This window comes from Gastrolobium bilobum, unplaced genomic scaffold (assembly GCF_033153095.1).
Source record: "Gastrolobium bilobum isolate Gb01-03AN ecotype WA unplaced genomic scaffold, APGP_CSIRO_Gbil_v1 utg8540, whole genome shotgun sequence".
Lineage (NCBI taxonomy): Eukaryota > Viridiplantae > Streptophyta > Magnoliopsida > Fabales > Fabaceae > Gastrolobium > Gastrolobium bilobum.
In genome coordinates, this window is record NW_026898089.1 from 148,211 (window position 1) to 162,435 (window position 14,225).

The following is a 14,225-nucleotide window of genomic DNA, read 5'->3' on the forward strand; positions in this document are numbered from 1 at the left end:
GTAGTATTTTAGATTTTTTTCAGAGTTTGAGAGAGGTTGTCATCCCACTAACTGATAGCTGCGCATATAAGAATTTGCGAGTTTGTTGAGAATGTATTATTGTGTGTAAATAACAATGAATGCTATTTGCTAACTATTTATGAGAGGAAAGAGAAAGGGAAGAAGAGAGAGAGAGAAAGAGATACAACATAAAGCGGAATTTGGAGATAGCTACGTTAACCGTTTTTGTCGCTCTTTCAGTTACTAGGCTTTAGACTCGCTGCTTCATCATCACTCCCACCTTTCTATCTTCCCCTGCTCCTCCTCCTCCACCGCTATTTTCCCATGTCTTAAAATATCAATCTTTACAATAATCTCCAATTAAATATAATGGCATTCATGAGTATGGGATCAAAGTCTGAAGCTTTTCGTCGTGAAGGCCAAACGTGGTGAGCCTCTCTAAATTTTCCTCCAATGGGTTGTGTTCGTTAACCAAAATGGATTCTTATGGCAATAAATAACCTTGTTTTTATTTGTTAAAATGTTCCCATATCTAAATGGAACCTTGTATTAATTTATCTTTTTGGATGGTGGGGAGGTTTTGAATTTTATCTGCAAATTCCCCTAATTTTTGGATCATTCTTCATGATTTTATTTTATTTTACTTTCAGGGTTTGTACAACGGGACTTCCAAGTGATGTTACCATTGAAGTTGGCCAAATTTCTTTTCTCCTCCACAAGGTGCTTGTTTTAATTTAACTTATTGCATGCACTTTGTTTTTTTATTTTTCTTTTCTTTTCTTCCCTTCCCAGTCTTTACCTTCTATGTCTTTGTTGGTCTCTGTCAAGTACAGAATTCAAGTATGTATACATGTTGGTCCTTAGTTTGTTTCTTCATTTGTGATTTTCATGCAGTTTCCATTGCTTTCTAGAAGTGGGCTACTAAAGAAACTCATTGCAGAGTCCTCAAACGAGGATGGATCAAGTTGTATTTTGCAACTTCATGATACTCCTGGTGGAGCTATAACATTCGAGCTTATAACCAAGTTTTGCTATGGTGTAAAAATAGAAATCACACCATTAAATGTAGTCAGCCTCAGATGTGCAGCAGAGTACCTCCAAATGACAGAAAGCTATGGTGAAGGAAATCTTGTTGGACAGACAGAGGCTTTTCTCAATGAAGTTTTCAGCAATTGGCCAGATTCCATAAAATCCCTTGAAACATGTGAGGAAGTGCAACCCTTTGCAGAGGACCTCCATATCGTTTCAAGATGCATAGATTCCTTGGCTATGAAGGCTTGTTCAGATCCAAACTTATTCAATTGGCCTGTGGCTGGACGTAATTGCAGCACGCAAAACCAAGCAGACAATGTAATGTGGAATGGGATTTCTTCTGAACCACCATCTCTATGTGATGATTGGTGGTATTATGATGTGTCTTTGTTAAGCCTGCCCTTATATAAACGACTGATTTTATCCATTGAATCAAAAGGCATGAAATCTGAGAGTGTAGCTGCATCTCTCATATATTATCTTAGGAGGTTTCTCCCTTTGATGAATAGGCAATCAAGCTTCAAAGATACAAATCATGCAACCATTCCTACAACTTCTGAAGCAGATCAAAGGGCTCTACTGGAAGAAATTGTGGAGTTGATTCCCAATAAGAGGGGGATCACATCTTCCAAGTATCTGCTTAGGCTGCTCCGCACAGCAATGATATTACATGCAAATCCATCATGCAGAGAAAATTTAGAGAAAAGGGTTGGAGCTCAACTAGACCAGGCCGTGCTTGTGGATCTTCTCATTCCAAATATGGGATACTCGGTTGAGACCCTCTATGATGTAGACTGCATTCAGAGGATTCTTGATCATTTTATGTCTATATACCAGCCTGCATCTGTATGTGCTTCTCCGTGTATAATTGAAGAGGGAGCATTGATAGCTGGGGGGGCTGATATATTGAAACCTATGACAATGGTCGCAAATTTGATAGATGGATATCTTGCTGAGGTGGCTTCAGATGCTAATTTGAACTTGCCTAAGTTTCAGGCACTTGCTGTTGCAATTCCAGATTATGCTAGGCCACTTGATGATGGTATATACCATGCAATAGATGTATATCTTAAGGTTAGATCATTTTGGGTAGCCTAGCTTGCCCAAGAAATTTGTTTATATACATACCTGTGTTTGCTTCCAGTTTTGCCATATAGATATGAAAATTTCTGAAAAAGAACTGAAATTGTGGAAAACAATAATGAAATTTGTGAAGATTTTAATGTTGCTGTTGTTTGAAAGTTAATGCCTTATCCGTAGCTATATTGAGAAAGAAGATAAAATAAACTCACGACAAAGAAAAAGAGTGACTAACAAGTCTATTTGGCGAATGAACCTCTCACAAATTTAGTACCAAGAGCTCACAATTAAGTACTATTTCTACATTATTTTTATTTTCTTTTGTGCTCAACTGTTTCAAATTTGATAATCATTGATGACAACTACAGGCACATCCGTGGCTGACAGATTCTGAACGGGAGCAACTTTGCAGACTGATGAACTGCCAAAAGCTCTCATTGGAAGCGAGCACTCATGCAGCACAAAATGAAAGATTACCTCTCCGAGTAATTGTTCAAGTACTGTTTTTTGAACAGCTTAGACTCCGTACATCAATATCTGGCTGGTTCTTTGTTTCTGACAATCTTGGGAACTCACAAAACCCCAGTGGAGATCTTGGTCTCCCCAAGAGTAATGGTACTTGTCAAATGGACTCTGCAGAGGGAACTGAAAATGTGAGAGAACGTCTTTTGGAGCTGGAGAAGGAATGCTCAAGCATTCGAAATGATCTGCAGAAGCTGAGTAAGACAAAGAAAAGTTGGAGCATTTTCCCAAAAAGGTTTGGCTTTAGAAAAAAGTCAGACTGTTGCAATCCAAAAGAATCAAGTAGCTGCGATGTAAAGACACCATCGTCCACTATGAATGGAAAACCAAATGATCAAAGTAGTTGAGAGGATTAACTGAACTTCATAGCTCTAGTAAGTGGAGATAATTTGTTTTCTTCTGCTACACATTCTACTTTTCTATCCAAATGTGGTTGAAACTTGACAATCAAATTGTTGGTAGAACAACGTATTAGTAAAACAAAAAATTCAAAGTGCTATTCTCACATTTCTTACATTAGTCTATGTCTGATAGAAGGAAATGTGCCACCACTCCTTTGCGTTGCAGTTTTCTGTCCACGGCATATTCTCAACATTCTCTTTCGTACTTTCTCCAATCATTTTAGCTGTGAGATGGTTGTGTACAGTCAATGTTTTATATCTATTCATTCCTTAGCTTGGTACGTACAATGGTGGATCCTGTTCGGGTTTGAAACTAGGGTAACAATGGCACAATATCTAATTGAGGCTCTTAGGGGTGGCCACCCCTTTTCGTTGGTGGTATTCCTGATTTCTCATATTTTCTGTTCATCAGCGAAGTGACAGACAAGCTCTATTCATTCCATTCCTAAGCTTGCTATCTCTGTCTCGATTATCTGATGTGGTTTCTTGTTTGAAGGATACTTGGTCAAGTAATGGCTAAGTGCTAAATGTATATCCCATTCAATCCACAAGGCTGTCTTGGACCAGATTGTTTTATGATATTGAAACCAAGATATGGCATCATGCATAAGCTGCTTATCAATTGCGTAGATGATCCAGATACTGTAAATACAATCATACAAGCACACACATATATATATATGGCTGAAAAGAAATGATTAATCTCCATATGTTACAGTCAAGTATATGAGCAACCAATTTTAGATTTGTGTATCTAAACAGAGAAATTGCATTAGTGAAATGAAGCAAACAAACTATGCTTCTCTTGTCCAGTCCATACACGAGTATCATACATTTTCTGAAACACGAGACATCAGATAATTGGATTCTAGGAGATTATCTAAACAAAAAAATAAAACTAAATTAAACACGTACTGAATTTACCAAATAATTATCTTATTTATTTTAAAAACTTTTGAGACTTATCAAATTTACCTTTTTAAGAAGCTTAAATCCTTAAAATGATTTCTTTTGAGAGAGTGACATTTTTTATTCAACAGAACCTCTTGAAGGGTCTTCTTCTTGCTATGACCAAACCACAAACTCACTAACATCACACTGGCTTTGATTCACCACTCCAAACTCATCCACATTGTGCTAACATGTGCACACCAACTTACCATGCGCCACCTCTACCAAATCCAAACCCAACTCGTCACCTTTCCTCCGCCCCACGAATCAATCAACCCAAACATGATTGCTGTGAAGCTCATCGGGGTGTGTGGCAACAGGGCCAACGCGCGCCACGCTGCTCTGATATTCACGCACCACCTCACACACCCAAACATCTTCGCTCACAACGCGCTTCTCAAAGCCTTTGCTCAGAACAACGAATGGTCCTGCACCATTTCTCACTTCAACACCCAATTGACGACGCCCCACGCGCCACCCCCCGATGAGTACACCTTCACTTCCGTCATCAAGGCCTGCTCTGGACTTGCCCAAGAGCGCGAAGGTCAGAAAGTACATTGCTTTGTTACTAAGTATGGATGCGAATCGAACCGTTTTGTTCGGAACTCGCTTGTGGATTTGTATTTCAAAGTTGGCGACTTTGAGATTGCCCACAAGCTGTTTGACGAGTTGCTTGTGAGAGATGTTGTATCTTGGAACACTTTGGTTTCTGGGTATTGTTTGAGTGGAGATGTAGATAAGGCAAGGTCGGTTTTTGATGGGATGGCGGAAAGGAACTTGGTTTCATGGTCGACCATGATTGCTGGGTATGCAAAGTTTGGGAATTTGGATGATGCACGGAAGCTTTTTGATGAAATGCCGGAGAGGAACGTGGTTTCATGGAATGCCATGATCGCTGGTTATGCACAGAATGAGAAATATGGTGATGCTGTTGATTTGTTTTGCCAGATACAACAGCAAAAGGGTCTTGTCATCAATGCTGTTACGCTTGTTAGTGTGTTACCTGCTTGTGCTCACCTTGGCGCGCTTGATCTTGGGAAGTGGATTGATAGGTTTATAAGACAAAATAAGATGGCGTTGGGCCTGTTTTTGGGGAATGCGTTGGCTGATATGTATGCAAAGTGTGGATGCATAGTGGATGCTAGGAGGGTCTTTGATGCAATGCAAGAGAAAGATGTTATCTCTTGGAATATTATTATCACTGGCTTGGCGATGCATGGGCATGCTAATGAAGCTTTCAGTTGCTTTAGAGAAATGCTGGAACATGGAATGATGCCAAGTGATATAACTTTTATGGGACTGTTAACAGCATGTACTCATGCTGGGATGGTGGATAAAGGGCTTGAATATTTTCATATGATGGATCGAGTCTATGGAATTTCTCCCAAGATTGAACACTACGGGTGTCTGGTGGATCTTCTTAGCCGCACTGGTCGTCTGGACGAAGCCGAGAAATTGATTAGCTCAATGCCGATGAAGCCTAATGTCATAGTTTGGGGGGCATTGCTTGGTGGTTGTCGGACGTACAAAGATGCAGAGAGAGGGGAACGTGTGGTGCAACACATTCTTGAACTTCAGCCATCCCATTCTGGAAGCTATGTTTATCTTGCTAATATTTATGCTTCAATGGGAAGGCTAGATGATGCAGCAAAATGTAGGTTGAGAATGCGTGACAACGAAATAATGAAAACGCCTGGCTGCAGTTGGATAGAGGTGGATAACACAGTTCATGAGTTCTTCATGGGAGACCTCTCACACCCTCTGTCAGATAAGATATATTCCATGATTAGAGAATTAATATCTAAAATGAAGTTAGCTGGGTACAAACCGAAGACAGATCTTGTTACACATAATGTGGATGAAGAGGAGAAGGAGAATGCTTTATCCACTCACAGTGAGAAGTTGGCAGTGGCGTTTGGGCTAATTAGTACTAGTGAAGGAACAACAATTAGAATAGTAAAGAACCTACGAGTTTGCAATGATTGTCATGATGCAATAAAGGTCATATCTGATATTGTTCGGAGAGAAATCATTGTGCGAGACCGAAGCCGCTTCCATCATTTCAAAAATGGGAGATGTTCTTGTAATGACTTCTGGTAGGGAAGTATAAAAATATCGATTTGCTTACCAATGAATTCATTGTTGATTAATGTCACTTATCCTTTTGTAGTTTTGTGAACTATTTTCCATTTTTATCCTTAAAAAAATGTAATTATGTTGACCACACAGTAAATATCATTAATCAATAACTAACTAACTCTTCACATACTAGATATAGGTCAGGCGTAAAGTTTGTTATGTATAAAGAAACATTTTCGAGTTCATACACTTAAAATTAAAAATTGAGAAGCAATATTAGCATCACCGTTACAAACTGAGTAATGTATCGATCCCCACTAGTTATCTTTCCCCAGCATTTGCAAAGACCCTCATAAAGTATTTTTAAGAGTTGTTTCTAATAGGGCAAAATTGACCAGTGACAATTTGCTTTACTTTTTGTTTTGGAATGATATCTTTATCGCGTAGACCATCAAATTGATTCAAATTAAACCAGAGAGGATAGATTGCCACCGCCTTTTAATTAATTACGAAAACAGCATATAATAGGTGTAACGTCCGGCCACTTCAAGAATTAATGATTATCACCACATACTCCACGTCAAGCACGCTTAACTATGAAATTCTTCTGTTTCGGGCTACCGAAAAGTAGATACATCTTGTTAGTATAAGCAGTACCAATTAATTCTTATAAGTTATTCTCAATTGTACCGTCTCATACCAGCACAGTCTCTGGAATCTCTCTTTCTCAGGTATTGATTCGATTCATTCATGTACCCGTCGCTGGAAGCCTGCCAAGAGCCGCTCCTTGTCCATGCCCTTTCACACCGACGATCACTCCCCGCCCTCATCAACACGAGACTTTTCAGTGAGAATTCCATAGTTAAGCACGCTTAACTTATAAGAATTAATTGGTACTGCTTATACTAACAAGATGTATCTATTTTTCGGTAGCCCGGAACAGTCTCTGGAATCCTCTCTTTCGGGTGTTAATTCGATTCATTCATGTACCCCGTCGCTGGAAGCCCGTCAGGAGGCTCTCCTTGTCCATGCGAAAGCGCATGGGGATGTGTTACAATAGGCATTGAGCTCGTACAACACGGTGAACTTGCAATGAAGTCCTAACATCCATTGTTCAGTCAATTAAAGTATAACCAAAATCAGATTACTCGTGAGTCGTGACCATATAATTTAAAAGCAATTGCCATCATCAAACGCTTTTTCACCCATCAGATTGAAATAGATCAGACTCTACCAGAATTACTGCATTCATACGAATCTAGGAACAAGTCAGAAATACATATATATATATATATATATATATATATATATATATATATATATAAGGGGATAATACAGTTACTGACGATTCCAACAGTAAATTAAACCCAATATCATCTAAGGTGATGTATACATTATTCCAATCCAAGAGGTCTTTCACAAGTTACACAAACATTTGACGCTTTTATCCCGTTCCCAGCATATAGTATGTTATGCATAAAGCACACCTGAAACAAACAAGAAAATATGCAGATTAAGTTTATGAACTTGAATAATGAAAAGTTGGAGAAATATGTACACGTATTTAATCAAAATTTAAACAAAAAAATAATAATAATAATTCAGTGTTGGGAGTGTTATTCCATACATAAAACCAGTTGCATTCATCTTTCCAAAATTCTTTTCCAGTTAGGCATATCAATCTAATCCTCACCAGAGCAGAACACAAGGCACTTACCAATCAGTACCAGAAATTTTCTTCAAAAGAGAAAGAAAAGTTGACAAATCATAACTCAAAAGCCAAAAGAAAAAGAAGACAAAAATATTCAATCTCGGGCAAATAAGAGAATTAAAATATAGAAATTGATTACATAAATATAATTGACATGAGAAATCACATGATCAATGACCCTCAAAATTCGGAAACCCTAAATTTAAAAAAAAAAAACCCTAATATCGTGTTGCGGGAACAAGATTACAACTTTATTGAAAAAAAAAGGGGGAATAAAGAAGAGACCTTGAGCTTAGTTATAGTAGAGCTCGAGACCCATGCCGTCGTGGATCTCGTAATCTTTGAGAGTGATGTGATCCTTATAGATGGTGTACCACTTCTGAATGCGGATCTTGTCAGATCTCGTTCCCGTCTGAGCCGCCACCAGCTTCTTCAAGTCCCCGATTGTGTCATCGTCATTGCACTTCACCCGCACCTTCTTCCCCAATCGATCGTTCAGAACCACCTCGATCATTTTCACCCAAAACCCTAATCCCCAATTCACCAACCTAATGTTTTCGCTCTTGACTCAACCTTTTGCTTTTGGCAGGCTTGGGACATATTTATAGCTGTATTCACCGCCACTCATGGGACGACGTATAAATTAAGCTTTTAATATTCTTTCGTACAAGAAGAAGGGAGAAATGTTTATCCTTTTAAATTACATAACTTATATCATTTTACTTTCACAAATAGGTAAGACTCGCACCTTTATTTTTATTTTTTGTCAACTCTCTCTGCCTTTATCTATCTCTATCTCTCTTAAAATAACACAACTTTACATCCTTTAAAATGACACACTTTATCCAAAAAAAGAATCCACATGTTTGATTTGTTTATCACCGGTAATTATTTAATTCTCTTCTTAAATTTAGATATAATATAAATAGAGATAGGATCTTTTGATACCGCTGTCAAATTTTAAATTTGACACCTCATCTGAGAGCCATTAGATCAAAAAAGATCAATGGTGTCACATGCTTACAAATCAAAGTCATTGATCTTTTTTTATCTAACGGCTCTCAGATGAGATGTCAAATTTGAAATTTGACACTGGTGTCAAAGGATCCTACCTCATATAAATATAGGGTTTGGTGTTTGTCATTTTAAATGACATAAGTTATGTCATTTTAGGAGAGAGATAGACACAGAAATCATGGGAAAGAGAAAGTGAGTGGTTTTTTTAATTTAAAATTCAAATTTTCTGTGTCGGTATCTCTCTTAAAATAACATAACTTTCTGTCATTTAAAATGACAAACACTTTTTCCATAAATATAATATATATATATATATATATTTGTGAATAATAAATTTTTAAATTATTAAGAAATTTAAGATATAATTTAAAAAAATTTAAATCAAGATAAAATAAAGTCAACATGTGTTATTTAAGAACAAATATATTAAAGATTTATGTTATTATTAAGAAAGTACACTCTATTTTAATATATACGAGTGTACTTACGGTATGTACTACAAATTAGTCAATTATTATAACTTTTATGAGTCTTGATTTAATGATGTTGGGTTTGCTTAGTTTCTTTATATTTTTATAATAAAATAAATATTTACAAATTAATTTTATGTACATTATTTGTAAAATAAAATAAAGCAAAACAATTTTATATAAAACTTAAAAAAATAAATTTACTAATTATTTGATGATTAAATAAAAAATTTAGTTTGAGGATTACTTTAAAGCTCAAACTAAAAACATATAATTATTTGATAAAATATTTTTCATAAACTCTATTGATAATTAAAATTATCATAAAGGAAAAAAAATTATCATAAAGGATATTAGAGAACTCAGTTATTTAGATAAATACAAAGATGACAATAAATAAATAATAAAGGTTTTAAATATGAAGATTTTAAATGAAAAATTATAACCAATAATGAATAAAATATTTTTATTAATAGGGAGATTCATCCGAAAATAAGATATACTCCAAATGATTGTGATTTATCAAATCACAATAACACATATGACTCTATCATTTCTTTGTGACGTTTTAAGTATTTTGGAAGAGATGACAAGATTGAACAATTTGTTAGAGAAAAAATTTGAAAATACAAATTAACAATAAATATATAACTGAAAAATAAATATGAGAACTCCAAAAAAATTAGCGTCTATCTTAAAAAAAGGGAGCGGACAGAATCTTTTGATACCAAATTTTAACTTATTAATCTAATGATTATAACTTATTAAGAATTAATAAATGTGATCCAATAAGTTATAACAGATTCACGAAAATCAACAGTTAAAATTTGGTGTAACATTAGTGTTAAAAGATCTTGCCCCCAGAAAATATATCTTAGAAACTTATAATTTTTTTCATTTTTATTCATTATAAAAAATATTTTGTGAAAATAACTTAAAAAAAATATGTTTAGTTATTTTTGAAAAGAATATAAGCTAAAAAAAATTCCACCAAGTACTACTTAATCAATTTCCATATTCATTTGCTTATCGACACAATAACACCATAATTTTTTCGGAACAGTGACCATTTTGCTATGCCTGGCAAAAAAATTTACTGGACTGCCACGCCAATAGTAAATTTTGTCAAAATATCACGCGGCATATTTCTCTACACTGTGTAGCGAAATATGTTTGCATATAATTCGCTACACAGTGTAGCGAAATATGTCATGTTAGGCTGCACAGTCAGCAAAAATGACACGTGTCAAGCAGGCATAATTCAAGCACAATTCGCTACACAGTGTAGCGAATTTATACCTGCTTGACACGTGTCATTTTTGCTGACTGTGCAGCCTGACATGGCATATTTCGTTACACAGTGTAGCGAATTATATGCAAACATATTACACGACACAGTGTAGCGAAATATGCCGCGTAGCATTTTGACAAAATTTATTGTTGGCGTTGCAGTCCGGTAAATTTTTTTGCCAGGCGTGGCAAAATGGTCACTCTAATTTTTTCAACGGCAATAAAAGATGTCCAATATCAACTTATATTTGAAATTTTTGTATTTTGTATTTTGATTATAATCAATTATTTCCTTTTAGCTTTCCTATCGTGAGTTTGTAACCCTAAACCCTAAATATATTATATAGCTATGCATCAGCTTCTTTGTTGTACTTGTACACTATCATTAAAAACAAGTGTAAAATCGTGAAAATGTAGAAAATTGAGTGTCAAAAAACAAGTAAAAATGGTGGAAATACAAGTTTTTATGTTTTTACTTAAACTCAAAAACTGAATCAGGTTAACTTAACCCATGAGTCCATGACCCGATTTTATTATTTTTTTAAAAGAAAATACCTTATTTCCCATTTTCCCCAAATTAAAATGCACAGCGACTTCGACTTTTTTCGTCTAGCTATCTGAATCAAATCACGCTCTTCAGTAATCTCGTGTCCACCGCAGCTCTTGGTGTCACTCATCTCCTATCCCCCACATCACCAGTGATACAGCCACCAAAGCTTTATAATAAACAACAACAATAATGGTAAGTGTGTGTCTATGCTTTTTTGCTCATTTTTTGTTTTAAAACTTGTTGTAGGAGTTGTTAAACTTTTTTTGTGTTTTTGGATTTATGTCTTATATAGTTATATGACTTATAACTTTTAAATACGAAGTTGTTCATTGAATTTTGAGTAGTGACTTATGTGATTTTTTGTACCTTGACATTAAGTAGTACAAAATTTATATTTCGTGTCATTTCTATGATTTATGTTTCTATCATCCCATTCCATTTCTATGTAGAAACTTTGTTTTGACAGCATTATTTGCACATGAAATATTGGATAAAGTTATACATAATGGGTTACCGAGATGATGGTTGTCATCAAACCTGCCAAGAAATGAAACATTTATCTTTATTGAACCCCTTATCCTGTTGTATCAATGAGTTATAAATAGATTGGTTGTTGTTAACTCTCCCAAATGAGAGTTAATTTGATATTTTAATGATGAATTTGCGGCAAAAATTCCATATAAGTTATCTTATTTGTATGATAATTGAGCTAAATATTGCATATTCATGATTAAGTGCTTTGAGATGACTAAATATAGAAATTGAGACAATTATCCTTGATTTTGTGTAAGAATAGATGACTTGTTGAGTGCTTTGTTTTTGCAGGAAAAGTGATGCCCGAGTGATGTAGCAGAGAAGCTATGATATAGAAATCGCGATGGCATAACAGCGAGGATAGGGGAACAACTGAAATTCAAATTTCAAAAGTTAATTATTTTCCCAACAAACGGATAAAGCACCAACAAGTAAGGGATAAGGACGTTTTTGAAGATCAAACCACATCTTAAATCCCAACAATCAAGGATAACAAACTATTATCTAATCAAAAACAATATAGGTGGAATAAATCCAAGAAGATCAAGATCTTATCCAATCAAGTGCCAACAACCCTATAAAATAAGGATAAGATAAGGATACAACAACACAATTTATGGATTTCCACTCCCAAAGTTGAGACCCAAGTAACCAACCATTTTTTTCTATTTAAAGAGGACTGCCCCACGAATTCAAAAGGTTGGAACGACTGAAGGTAGTACCACATCACATATAGAGAACGAGAGATTCTTGGAGGAAAAAACTTTGATAGAGTTTTACAATAGTGTCTTTTTAGTCCTCTCTTCTATTTTTCAATTAATTCTTTCTTCTTCTTCTTTGTTTTCTTTAATTCCATCGTGAGCTAAATTGTTCATTAGGTTGGGTGATAAAGTATCTATTTTGTAACATTGTAATGGATGCCTAAGCTTTACTTTTATGAATGTTTAATTAGTTTTTCAACAAGTTTACTTATTTATATTCATGTATGCATGTCGAGAGATACATATATGATATTGAGGAGGTTAGAGCCAATAGGTTTTTGAATCCAGACCCTTGTTGAATTGTGTGGGTCAATTAGGTGAAGATAAAATAACTTGATTGAGTTAATTAGATAAAAGTGGAGTAACTTGGTTAATTGGGTGAAAATGAGTAACTTAATTGATTTGATTAGGTGAAAGAAAAGTAACTTGATTGATTAGATAAAAGATAACTAGCTTAATTAAGTGGTGAATAGAGAGTTCACACCACATAGCCTTTGAACTTGAACTTAATGAATTTGGTAATTAATTTGGCTATAGAGATGTGGGAATTAATTATTAGATAGATATGTTAGGTTGGTCATAAGCCCCAATATATCTTGTGTTACTTACTAATTAAGCATTGATAGAGTATTGTTATAGCATCGTTTCAGTATTGTTGTATCAGGGAAATTGAACCTGAACTATATTTCATCCATTACTTTAATACATTAGAATTAGCTTACTATTTTCTTAGTTAATTATCTTTTATTTTACAAACTCAACCATAAAAATCAATCATTTTCTAATTTCTTTACTTAAATAATCTATGCTTTATAAATCATCTCCGTGGGAACGATCTTAAGCTCACACATACCTTTATTACTTGTAACACGTGCACTTGCGTATTTATGTGATTGATTTAATTGATTGCAAATTGCGCAACAGTTATCCATTCAACTGTGATTTTTTTTTAGTTTAATAATTATTAGGCACTGAGTTAGAGGGAGAGATATTTTCTTTCTAGGCCACCCTAGTTTATATTCTCATTGGACTAGTTGGAATCCCTTGATCGAGACCACTTCATTGGAATAATTGCCTAACTTAACGAAATTTCTAAGGTACTCGCATCACACCATTGACTCAATTAAAGCGGAAGAGAGAATGTACTAGTTGTATGGAAAATAGAGATTTTTTTTAATCCATATATCATTTTTGAGTGGAAGTCTCACACAACCGGTGCACTGAAAATGCACTCCTAACTTAAGGGAGTAAAAAAGGTCCGACCAAAGGTAGGTTTTTCCTCTAAATTTAGAATTCGGTTTGCCTACATCTATATTTTTATTTAACAGGTAAATGATAATTTGAATTTATTTTAAAATAAAAGTGACATCTTTTAAAAAAAATACTATTTAAAAAATTAATAATATTACTATTCATGGTTTTAGTATAAAAAATTATGATGTATCAATTTAAAGACAATAAGCAATACTTCGAAAAGGAAAAAAATGTGTCGATTTTCGGTATTTGATCACTGTATCAATCATTATGAGACTAAATTTTTAAACACTATCATTACTTAGAATTCCTCTAAAAAATATTACATTAATTCATACACCTTTTTAGTGATATTTTCGTGAAGGAAATAATGTATCAATTTAAATACCTTACGTAATACCATCAAGAAGGGATAAATAGTATATTCTTTTTTCCTTGATAAATATTTTATCCAATATGATTTTTCATAATCAAACTTTTAATGAGACGATTTTCACACATAGATATTGTTTTTTCTTTCTTCACTTTAACTTTTTCATTAGGTTTTTTCATACTAAGGTTTTACATTACATC

General features: G+C 34.5%; 3 protein-coding genes across 3 annotated transcripts; 2 read left to right on the plus strand and 1 right to left on the minus strand.

Annotated features, from left to right (window-relative positions):
- Positions 1-369: 369 nt before the first annotated feature.
- LOC133312801 (BTB/POZ domain-containing protein At5g03250-like) lies at positions 370-2,981 on the plus strand. The gene is made up of 4 exons (XM_061514070.1): positions 370-428; positions 651-720; positions 895-2,106; positions 2,481-2,981. Exons 1-4 carry the CDS (start codon positions 370-372, stop codon positions 2,979-2,981), a joined length of 1,842 nt encoding a protein of 613 aa, XP_061370054.1.
- An 855-nt stretch (positions 2,982-3,836) lies between these two features.
- On the plus strand, positions 3,837-6,105 carry LOC133312776 (pentatricopeptide repeat-containing protein At5g48910-like). The gene has a single exon (XM_061514038.1). The coding sequence runs from the start codon at positions 4,197-4,199 to the stop codon at positions 6,084-6,086; it is 1,890 nt and encodes a 629-aa protein (XP_061370022.1). The 5' UTR covers positions 3,837-4,196; the 3' UTR covers positions 6,087-6,105.
- Positions 6,106-7,278: 1,173 nt separating this feature from the next.
- Positions 7,279-8,362, minus strand: LOC133312781 (ubiquitin-like protein 5). The gene is made up of 2 exons (XM_061514046.1): positions 8,062-8,362; positions 7,279-7,552 (listed from the first exon to the last, which is right to left on the minus strand). Exon 1 carries the CDS (start codon positions 8,288-8,290, stop codon positions 8,069-8,071), a length of 222 nt encoding a protein of 73 aa, XP_061370030.1. The 5' UTR covers positions 8,291-8,362; the 3' UTR covers positions 7,279-7,552; positions 8,062-8,068.
- Between the last annotated feature and the right edge of the window lie 5,863 nt (positions 8,363-14,225).